Genomic DNA, 11,375 nt, shown 5'->3' with positions numbered 1-11,375 from the left:
TGCAGAGTTTAGCATAGCAGTTCACAAGAACAACTGCAGTGAAGGTTTCAGTGGTCCATCAAAACTATAAATCCTGAACCAGAATGAGTCTGTGTGTGTAAGTACATAACAGGGGAAAAGATCAATGTCTTCAAGGCAAAACCAGTTGACTCTTCTCTCAGCTAGCTAAACCTAGCTGTGTTGACTCCTGCCTTGCTGAGATAGGTTGTCACTGGTGTGCACCGCCCCAGATGCAAAATTTGGAAAGGGCTGCTCTGCTTGCAGAGGAAACCTGGCCAGATGGATTGGTGTGAAGAGCCTCCAGCCCTCCAAAGATCCAGGCCCTGGATCTGGGCCCCTGGAAAAGTCAAAGCTTTCAGCACCTGAGAGCACTTACAGTGTCCTACAATGCACTGAGGTGGCTGTCGTGTCTAGCAAGGGCGGGAGACAAGGTTGTATGGGGGGGAACATCATGTTGCTCTGATCTCCACAGTACCCGCTGCAGCTATCCAAGGAAGTAGCTTAGAAAATCCCTGGCTGTGACTCCTGGCTCATCTAATCTTCCAAGCACACAAACAGGACAAAACAGAAATGCTTTTTTTTCTTTCCCCAGCTTGCTGACATCTGAAATCCCTGCAGAGACTTTTTTAGAGCTGTTTCTTCACCTAGTCCATTCTCTAATTAGAAGGTAGCAAGAGGTGATCCTGCTCTCCCTCCATCACCTCCTCTTCTCCCCCCTCGAAGCCACCAGCCGGGCTCTGCAGCCGGTACGGTCAGGGTGCCGTGGGGTCGGGGTGCTGTTTTTCCCCGCATATCCCCGGGGGGGCAGCCCCCTCCCACTAGCCCCGAGCCTGCCCCCAAGTCCGGACCTCGAGGGGCTGTGTCACAGAAGCCCAGCCCGGGAAAAATCAGAGCGGTGAGAGCCTCCTGTCACAGGAATGAATCAAAATGTATCCAGCCGCCACCATTACTCAGACCGTCCGGGCAAGGAACGGGACGAGGTGGGTTTTTTAGGGGGGTGGCGAGCATTAATATCGCCTAACCCGGGCTTTGCGGAGGGAGGCAGCGAGCGAGGAGCGCGGTGCTTTCCCGCCCCTCTCGCCTCCATCGCCCCCGGTTCTCATCCCCCGCCTCCCCCGCAGTGCAGCACAGCACAGCACGGCTCGGCTCGGCTCGCCTCGCCTCGGCTCGCCTCGGCTCCGCTCAGCTCGTAGGAGCGGCAGCCCAGCCCAGCCCGGGCCGGGCCGGGCCACCTTTAGAGCCGGCGGCGGCGGCGAGGTAGGGCCGGGCCGACGGGGCGGTGCCCGCCGCCGTAACCAATGGCTCGGCCGGGCTGTTTAAATAGACTCGTCCTGTCAATCATTTTCTTCTTCGTCAGCCTCCCTTCAATCGCCATATTGGGCAACCGAGAAAAGGGCTCGTCTCCGCTTGTTTTTTTCCGTCTCGCTTTTACTACGCGGCGGCGGGGACACCACCACCGACGGGGGCATCACCATCACTGGCGGGGCAGCGCGGAGCCGGGGCCGCGGAGGGGCAGCGCCGCTCCCCGCCGCGCACCGCTCCTCCACCCGCCCGGGGCTCCCCGGCAGCGGCGGCGGCGGCTCTCGGGGCTCATCCCCGGGCCGGCGCTTATGCAAGGGCGGCTCCTCGCCCATTCTCCGCGGGCCGAGGGTGAGCGGGGCCGAGGCGGGGCCGGAGAACGGGGCAGCGCGGAGAGGAGGCGCGGAGCGAAGCCGCCGAACGCCGAGGAATAAAAGGCGGAGAGGAGGAGGCGGCGGCTGGCGGGGGGAGAGCAGCGAGCAAAACTAACCGCCGCCAGAAGAAAGAGGGTGGGGGGAGATGTCAAACGTCCGTATTTCTAATGGGAGCCCTACCCTGGAGCGCATGGAAGCCAGGCAGTCGGAGTACCCGAAGCCTTCAGCTTGCAGGAACCTCTTCGGGCCGGTGAATCACGAAGAGTTAAACAGGGACTTGAAGAAGCACCGCCAGGAGATGGAGGAGGCATGCCAGAGGAAGTGGAATTTCGATTTCCAGAATCACAAGCCGCTGGAAGGCAGGTACGAGTGGCAAGCCGTGGAGAAGGGGAGCTCGCCTGACTTCTACTTCAGACCCCCCAGGCTACTGAAAGCTGTCTGCAAGTCCGCCAGTCGCCAGAGCTTGGATGTAAACGGGAATTGCCAAAACGTGGTTTTTGTCGGCTCTCAGGGAATCTCAGAGGACACTCACTGTGTAGATCAAAAGACTGATGTTTCTGAAAATCAGACGGACTTTGCAGAGCAGTGCACTGGGCAGAGGAAAAGACCTGCCACCGATGGTAACGTACCCTTGCGAAAAGTGGCAGCGCATTTCTCTGCCTGCCCGGCTGGTGTCCGCGCCGGGGCTCTCGGCTCCTTCGCCCGTGCCACGCGTGGCCTGACCGCGGTGGGCTGTGTCTCGCTGGGCACCGGCTTGGTGTATCTCTTCCCCCTCCTCCCTACCTCCTTTCGCCTAAAAAAAAACCCCATGTGTTGTTTGCAGCCGCAGGGGGGGGGGTCCCGCGTTAAATAGGAGCCGGTGGATGATTTGCAAAGAGAAGCCCTTAGACGCGGATCATCCACCCCGTCCTCTTGTCGCCCCTCTGCGGGGACCCGGCCTCCTACCCACGGGGGAGGAGGTTCCTAACGCTCACGCGAAGCAAAATACGGACAGGGATTTTTAGCCAAAACCAGGAAACTTGCATCTCTTATCTAGAGAGAAGCCCATCTCCCTTCCCCCTGCTCGCTTTCACGTAGCCGATAGCTGACATGGATGGAGGTCCAGGAATATTCCCTCCCGGCCCCATCTACTCCCCCCAGATGCCAAACAAACGAAGGAAAATATTTTAATATCACTTCCCTCTCCCCCACCCTTGTTTTTAATTTTCCCCTCCTAGATTCCTCTCCTCAAAATAAAAGAGCCAACACAACAGAAGAAGAGGTTTCAGAAGACTCCCCCAGTGCCAGTTCAGTGGAGCAAACACCCAAGAAATCAAGCCCAAGAAGACATCAAACGTAAACCGTTTAGGTAGGTTCCCTTTAGGGTCTGGCATTAGGATGCAAATAAGGGAGAGAAAGGGTTGACCCGAGTGCTTCTGTAAGGGTAGATGCGCTTCTGCGGGGTCTTTTTGTCCGAAGAACGGTGGCTTTCCCCAAGCGTTCGGATGTGGGGGTGTGGTGGAGGGTGGGGGTGGGACGCCCAGGGTTTGAAAAACAAAAAAAAAACAAGGGCGAAGAGCCGCGCCGGGTTCCGCGGCCTCGCCTGGGTAGGGGCTGCGGTGTTGAGCCCCGGCCGCGGTGGGACCGACCCTGCCTTCCCTCCCCCCTTGGGGACCCGAGGCAGGGAGGGCCTCTTCCCAAGGACCGTGCGGGTGGAGAGACGGAGTTGCGAAAGCGGCTGGTGTATGGTGTTAGATGACGAGATTTCGGGGGGCTTCCCGTGTGTCTAGTCCCCCCCATCCTGGTTGATTTTTTTTTTTTCACCTACAATGTCAGCGCTGCCGTCGCACGCCGCGGTGACCTCCCACCCCGGCAGAAACAAGTTGGGTCTATGGGGAATCCAGGCATTTTCTTTAAAATCCGAGCTAAGCAAGGTGGTGGCTTTTTTTGGTGTGTGTGGTTTTTTGTGTGTGTGGTGTTGTGCCTTTTTTTTTTTCCCACCAGTTGTTTTGGTTTGTTTGTAGACGCTGGCAAAGGGAGTAGCGGGTTGATGGGAGTTGGGTTGTACGCCTTTTTTTTTTTTTTCCCTTTCTTGTTGTTGTTTTGTTTTAAGGTGAGGGCTGGGCGGAGGGAGTTGGTAAATTGCGCCGGCGGTTTTCAGAGCCGAGGTTAGGAGGGAGGTTTTTACAAACACGATTTGCGATTGTGCAGAAAGAGATTAAGCTGTAAAGCAGAAGTTGAAACAAATTAGTCCCGCTGGGGTGAGCCGTAGAGGAGCACGTCAGCATGCGTGGCTATGCAAATGCCGCTACTACCGCCCGCTTGTTTGGGAAGGGGGCGGACGGGGGACACAGAGCGGGCCCAGCCCCGGGCTGCAGAGGAGGGAAGGGATCCCGCAGCCCGCATTTTCCCCGTTGTGGCCCAAAACGGGCCGAGGGCCGGCGGGCAGGGGTGCCAGCAGCGCGGCCCCGGGCCTGCGGGCAGCGCAGGGGCCCCGCCCGGGCTGGGCCTGCCCGCCCCGGGGATGCGGTGTCGGCTTGAACCGGTTGCGGCGCGGATCGCGTTTCTTTCCGACGTTTTCTAATCGCCTTCTCCCTCCGCGTATTCTCTTTCTCCCCCCCCCAGCCCTCCCCGTTGCAGAGCGGAGGATGCGCGCGTCCTCGTTCATCGGGTGCGGCGTGGGGCGATGAAGCGAGGAAGATGTAGTGGAAACGAAAATACATATCGCCGATCTCCGTGGGATGGAGATCCTGTACAAGCACTGAAAAAAAAAAAAAAGACAAAAAAACAACAGCAACAAAACAATAACAACAACAACAAAAAAGAGCAAACAATAACACTAAAATTTTAGGCACTCTTAAAAGACCTGCCTCTAAAAGCATTGGATGTAGCATTGTGCAATTAGGTGTTTCCTTATTTGCTTCATTGTACTACCTGTGTATATAGTTTTTACCTTATGTAGCACATAAACCTTGTTGGGAGGGGGGAGGGAGTGGAAGAGGGTGACCGATTGGAACTTGCTTTCACAATCTAGCAAGCAAAGAAATGTATGAAGAGAAGCAATGTAGGTTTTTTATTCCTTAAAGATGTATTGTCCCTTTAAGTGGGTCTGCTGTGTTTTTGTCCCTTCCCTCCCCCCCCCATTTTTTTTTTTTAATGTACCATCGTGGTAAGCCTGTTCAGAGCAGATTATTACAGGCTGCTTGTGAAATTTCTTCCTAGTGAAGTAAGCTGAAGAGGTGGGAGCTGTGATGATCCCGTTATGTAGTAGCAAAGGTTCACACCCCCCGACCTCAAATCCATATGGCAAATTTGAATGCCTGTAAAAGTAATGTAAAATCATGCTGTTGCTACATTGATTTTTTTTTTTTTTTAAATCTGGAGGGCTTTTGCTCTGAATCTCAAATATTGTTTTCTGATCTGACCCACTTCCCAAAGTGAGTGTGTGTGAGAGAAAAGGGATACTACATCTTTAAACAGTATTTCTACATTGCCTGTGTACCTGTATGTAAAAATAAAAAAAAAAATGTTTGAAGTGTACCTGTGTACATAACTCTGTAAAGACACTGAGAAATTATACTAACTTATTTATGTTAAAAGATTTTTTTTTAATCTAGAAGACAATATTTTTCCCCATAAAGCCAAAGTGGCATGTTTTTGTGCATTTGTAAATGCTCTATTTGGTAGACTTCTTAGTGGTTTTATTTTTTTTTATTTTTTTTTCCTTTTTCTGACAATTAATATGGCTGTGCTTAAAGGATTGCAGACTGAGCCAATTTAATATTTTTTTTTTTTGTAATATGCGGGAAAAAAAATCCAGATTGATACTGTTTCACATCAAGCAATCAATAAACTGCCATATGTAAGAAATATGTTCATTACTGTGTGTTTCCACCTCCCTCAGCCCAGCACAGGAGGAAATAAGGCTCCTTCAAGAAATACAGCACGTTTCCTTTGGGTATGTCTTCCTGTGTCTCCAGCGCAGGTGAAAGTAAGGAATGCAGCTCACTCTCTTCACCCGTAGTGTCATGCCATCATTTCTTCTCTGTGATAACAGGGAATGGTGTGCACTCTTAATGCAAGAGTGGAATTTCCTCTGTCACCTTTTTTTTTTTCCTCTGAGAAAAATATGTAGCTCGAGGTATTTCTCGCACTTCTGTTGTTTGGCTCATAAGGCTTAAAACCCGAGCCCAAATTAGCACCTTCCTGGGCCGGACCGCTGCGTGTTCTACAACAGGGAGCCACCAAACTCTCCGGGTTTGCTACGCCCACTTTCCCCCGAGGGAGCTCTCGGGGACGGTGCCGTTAACTTTCGTCTTCATCCGACAGCTTTACATGGAACCCTGGTGGATCTTCTCCCACGACGGCGTTTATTGCTAACAAAGATGGCGCCTCGCACACCCCTACACCAGCAGATGCTGGTGCAGGCACGGGCGCGGCAGCGGCCTTCCCACCCCTGCCCCTGCCCGCCACCGGGCTCCCGGGAGGGACCGCAGCACCTCCGCGTTACCCCCCGCCCCGTGGAGCAACGCGGTGGAAGCAGCCGGGTGGGGATGTGTGGGGAGCCGGTCACGGCCAGAGAGAGGGGACGGCACCGGGAAGGGGGGTGGTGGTGTTTCCCCGTGGTGCGGGGAGCCGGGGCGGGGGTACACACACACACACTGCTCATCCCCGCTGCCTCTCCATCTCCGCGCCCGGCCGGCAAGGTGCGGGCGTCCTCCCTGACCCCAGCCGCTCCCCGCTGCCCTCCGTCCCCCACCCAGCCGGGGGGATGGGGAAGAGAGGCGTTTGCATCCCGAGGGCTTGCGAGAAATAAATAAATTAATGAAATAAATGAATAAAACAGGGGCGAAGCGGGGCACAATCCTGTGCAGGTCGCACCCAGCGCTCTCCCGGGTCCTCCCCCCCGCCCCGGTGCAACGCGATCCTGTTGTTTATCCCGGCCGCGCCTGGGTTGGCCCTCGCTCTGAAACCTTCCCGAAAACATGGGTTTGTGCTGGCCTTGCGCAGGGGAGGGATAGGGAAAGCGGAGAGAAACCCCCCCGCCCTGCCTCCATCTCGCCCCCCCGATTAGGGCAGACGGCACCCCGAGCTTGTCCCGGGGCCGAGAGGGAACGGGCACAGCCAGTGTTTGCAATGGACTTTTCTTCCTCCGGCTGCAAAGGATCGCTGAGCACTCTGCTCTCCGCCCTCCCCCAGTACGCTCCGGTATCCCGCCCTCCCCCCCCCCCACTTTGACTCCAGGCCGCCCCATGGCGGGGGGGAGGTGGGGGCTGCGGGCGGTGTGTGCAATTCAGGCCGGTAAACGTGGAAAACCCTCGCGATTTTTTTTTTTTTTTAATGAACAAAGTGATCATGATGGAAAACAAACAAACAGCGGCGCCTCCCCGAACCGGCCTATCCCCGCGGCCGGCGCAAGCGAAACCTCCCCTTGTGCAGCCGCCGCCGGGAGGGGGGGGGACGTGGGAAGGGAGCGGTGGGGGCGGTTGGAGCAAAGCCAATGCCGGCGCTAGAGCCCCCAGACTGGGGCAGGGGATCCGGGCGGCAGGCAGGATCCAGCCTGCTGGGTCATTTGGGGTTTGGATTTGCCCTCTGAGCGCTATCCCCTCCCCGCGAGAGGGGCTGAAAAATCGACCACGTTCTTTTTTTTTTTTTTTTTTTTGTTTTGTCGCAGCCGATGGAGCTTTTCACCTCGCTTTGCAGCCGCGGGCCGCCCCAGCCGCTTTCACCTGGGGCCGCACCCGCCGCGATCGCACCACCCCGGGGGAGCGGCGCCGGCCGCCCGTCCTCCCCCCGCCGGGTGATCCCCGGGGGGACGCGCGGAGCCGGCAGCAGAGCCAAGGGGGAAAACACGCCCCCGCCGCCCCTCCGCGGGGGGTGCACGCCCAAACCCGCCCCGCGCCCCCTTCCCCGGGGCGGTGGGTGGATGCGTGCGCGCGTTATCCTCCCCCCGGGGCTTGTTGTTGCGGCAGGGGCTGGCGTCGGCGGAGCCCAGCGAGCCTCCGCGGGAGGAAGCGGCCCGCAGCGCCGCGACCGTGGCGGGGGGGTGGGGGGGATTTAAGGTGGCGCGGGGTAGGGCCGAGCCTCCAGCCTGCGCGGCGGGATGAATTTTTTAAATTTTACTCCCCCTCCCCCCTTCCCCCGCTTCCTCCTCCTCTTCGCAGCGTTTCCTCCTCGGGCGGCTGGAGGCAACCTTGTCCCGCTGCTTCCCTCCGCCTGGCGCCGCCCCCCGCGCCCGGCGGGGACGGGGAAGAATTGGGGGGGGGGTGGGGAAGGGAGGTGGTAGCGGGAAGGGGGCGGGCGGGGCAGCCGCACTTTGTGCGCGGCGGACGGTTAATGCAGGCTGGGCCCCGCCCCGACTGATGCAATAGGCGCGGCCGCCCCGCGGGAGCGCGCAAGAGGCCTCCCTCCCGCCCGCCCGCCCGCCCGCCCTCCCGCCGCCGGTCACACGTACACGCAGATGTGCGCACGCCTGCAAGCGCGCTCCCGCCCCTCCTCCCTTCCCCCCACCCGCGGCAGCTGACGCCGTTGCTCATCACGCGTGAGGGCAGACCGCGCTCCCCCGCCGCGCGGGCGTGCGCAGGCGCGCCCCCGCCCTGGCATGCGCGCCGCGCCGCACGCAGGCGCTTATAGCCGGGCGGGCGTGCCTGCAGCGCAACCGCACGCACGGCGGTAGAGGAGCCCGCGGGGATGTGTCTCCTGACCTCACCCCACAACGATCCCAAGGGCTGACCAGCGCAGCGGCGCGGGGACGGCGGCTAAAGGCGCCTTCGGCCCCGGTGTCCCCGTGCGCTGAGAGCAGCGTTGGGGGGACAGATTGTGGCCGTCCCTGAGGGTCCCTGACGAACGAGGGTGGGTTATGGGGCTGGGGATGCGCCCTGGGCTGTGGGCCTGGCTCACTCGTGTCAGTGCGGGCACTGGGGGAGATGCAGGAAGCGTTTGCTCCCCCTTACATAAAGCTGCATGTTCCCGTGCCAGAGAAGGATGTGACCCATCTGGAATAGTGTCCAGTTCTGGCCCCCTCAGTTCAAGAAGGACAGGGAACTGCTGGAGACAGTCCAGCGCAGGGCAGCGAAGATGATGGAGTGGAGCATCTCCTGTATGAGGAAAGTGTGAGGGAGCTGGGTCTCTTCAGCTTGGAGGAGACTGAGGGGTGACCTCATTAATGGTTATAGATATGTAAAGGGTGAGTGTCATGATGGAGCCAGGCTCTTCTTGGTGACAACCAATGATAAGACAAGGGGCAATGCATATAAACTGGAACACAGGAGGTTCCATTTAAATATGAGAAGAAACTTCTCAGTGAGGGTGCCAGAGCACTGGAACAGGCTGCACGCGGAGGTTGTGGAGTCTCCTCTGGAGACATTCAAAACCCGCCTGGACACCTTCCTGGGTAACCTCATATGGCTGTTCCTGCTCTGGCAGGGGGATTGGACTAGATGATCTTTTGAGGTTCTTTCCAATCCCTGACATGCTGTGATTCTGTGACCCATTCCTTAACCAGGAATATTTTGGACGCGGATCTGACCATTTTTCACTACTAGACGTTTGGCTGCAAAGGTACTAACAATGCATCCTTAAAGTCAATATTAACACCCACCGCTTTACAGATGTGGAGCTAGCCTTCCTCTTCCTCAAGTGGGGAAATTAACTGGAAAATGGAGTTTTCTGACATCTGTACACATCTGTACGTCTGGGTAGCTTTGGCTGAAAAAACCTGAAGGAACACTGAATTTCATTTGCAAAAGAAAATATTCCACTTTTCCACTTCAGAAATGTCAGTGTGTTTTGTTTTGACATCTTATGGTGTTTATTTTCAACTTTCTGTTCTAAAATGACTTTTTTTTTTGTATTTAAAAAGTAATTTACTGTTTTCTTGTTTGTTACTTTTTTTTTTCTTAATGTTCACCAAAAGAAAATGCTAACAGTATAATGGCCTTAACAAAATGTCTGGTCTGCAGTAAAATAATTAGATTACATTGTACAAATTGTTTTGCTCTGTCCCCAGATGAGATCTTTTCTGCTTAGATTTTGCTGGAAAAACCTTGAAAACTTTCTGTTCTTTTTTAATATATATATTTTTTTCACCACCTCTAATGTTTCGTTTACTTACTGAGCTGAAAAAAGGCATTTTTCACACTGGGTGGGTAGTATCTGCACTTGTGGTTTGCTGTGTTTCACCCAGGCTTGGCCACCTCTTCCATCCAGAGAGCCTGTCTGCCTTTCCTCTCCCTGCCTGCTTTCTGCCTGGCCCACATCAGTCACTGCAAGACTCAAAATTAGGCAAAGAATAGAAGGAAATGTGGTGTTTTTTTTTTCTCTGTTATTTTATTTTGTTTAATTATTATTTTTAATTTTTCATTAAAAAACAAAGTTCACTTTACTTAAGAGGCAAGCAAATGTCTCTTCTCCTGTGATATAAATAATGGTAATATTAAAAAAAATATGACAGTATATAATAATATAAAAAATGCAACTGCCTAAAACCAAACCAGCATCAGACTGTCCACTATTCAACCACTTCTGCCTGAAAATGAAACAAAACTGACAGCAGCTACAAAAATCCCCCTTAAGAAGGTTGTTAGTGCTGCAAAACAAGCAGTAGTAAATGACAGGTGAAGGAGTTCTGCTTGCTGCAGAGCTTTGCTCCTACTCTTATCATCATCTTCTCCTGGCCCCTTGGGTGCCCACATGTGGTGAGGTGCCCTGGGACTCCCAGCAGATGAAAGCAAGAGGAAAAAGTCTCAGTCTAGCAATGTGGATGAAAAATATTGCTGAGGTGAAAACTGAAGTTGGGAGCTGACCTGCTCCTGGGTCTCCCGTTGCAGGGTGGTCTGTGATAGACAGGGACCTTTGTCACTTGTTGCAGGTTCAGCTTCCAGCCCCAGGCTGGCGCTGCAGTGAGGGAGCAGCATCCCGGCCTCGGAGGATTTGGACCGTGCAGCTCCCTGTGTAGGAGAAGCAGAATGGAAGCAACAGGTTCAAAGGAATGGATGGGTGGAGAGGACCGGTGCGAAATGCAGAGGTGTTGTCCTTGCGGTTGGCATGCTTCCTAATCCGCAGTCAAGATGTGATCCAACTGAACTTGTCTTCTTTCTCATGGAGGAGACACATGCTCATGTATGCGTGTCTCCAGTTGAGATACGCTCAAATGTATACAGCTGGTTTGCTTTTTTTTGCTGCCCCCCCCATGCCCACCCCAGGGCTGTAGCTATGTGTCAGTGGAGTTGCTGTTGCCCCATGCAGTGCCACTGGGGAGGGGACAGCACTGCTTCCTGTTTGTTCCTTGGTGCTCCTGCCCTCTGCTGTCACTGAGGAGTGGGGTAACCCCTCTGGACTCCCCCCATTTCCCAACTGGGTCCTGGCTGTGTGCACCCACCCATCTAAATAAACCTTGCTGATCCACAGGTTCTCTGCAAGCAAGGGCACAAGCAGTCGCGGTGCTGTAGGAGCCCGTGGGGGTCACTCCCCACTGAGTTTTCCAGGTGTTGGAGAACAGAGCATTGCAGCTGCCACTTGCACATTACATGGTGGGCCGCCACAGCTGGTGACACCCGTACTGGTGTAATTGTGGTGGGAGATGCTGGTTCACGGCCCAGCTGAGCTGGGGGGGGGTGCTGGTGGCAGGCTGTGCTGGCAGGGGGGTGCCCTGCTGCATCTCAGCAGCTTGGCACCTGCCAGCTGGCTCTGGCTGGAAGTGCAGAGCAACACACCTTGTGGTTT

General features: G+C 55.4%; 1 protein-coding gene across 1 annotated transcript; it reads left to right on the top strand.

Moving 5' to 3' along the window:
* Positions 1-1,351: 1,351 nt before the first annotated feature.
* On the top strand, positions 1,352-5,528 carry CDKN1B (cyclin dependent kinase inhibitor 1B). The gene is made up of 3 exons (XM_082043349.1): positions 1,352-2,293; positions 2,891-3,021; positions 4,278-5,528. The coding sequence occupies exons 1-2, from the start codon at positions 1,819-1,821 to the stop codon at positions 3,010-3,012; spliced, it is 597 nt and encodes a 198-aa protein (XP_081899475.1). The 5' UTR covers positions 1,352-1,818; the 3' UTR covers positions 3,013-3,021; positions 4,278-5,528.
* Positions 5,529-11,375: the final 5,847 nt, after the last annotated feature.

The sequence above is a fragment of the Streptopelia decaocto genome, assembly GCF_964273445.1.
Source record: "Streptopelia decaocto genome assembly, chromosome: 1".
Taxonomy (NCBI): Eukaryota; Metazoa; Chordata; class Aves; order Columbiformes; family Columbidae; genus Streptopelia; species Streptopelia decaocto.
Note: the sequence above shows the minus strand (reverse complement) of the source record. Positions and strands in the feature narration are given on the sequence as shown.

Bases quoted from the DNA above. Each gene is read 5' to 3' on its own strand.
- CDKN1B (XM_082043349.1), top strand. From the start codon at position 1,819: ATGTCAAACGTCCGTATTTCTAATGGGAGCCCTACCCTGGAGCGCATG. The intron at 2,294-2,890 runs GTAACGTACCCT...TTCCCCTCCTAG, and splicing joins GAAAAGACCTGCCACCGATG to ATTCCTCTCCTCAAAATAAA.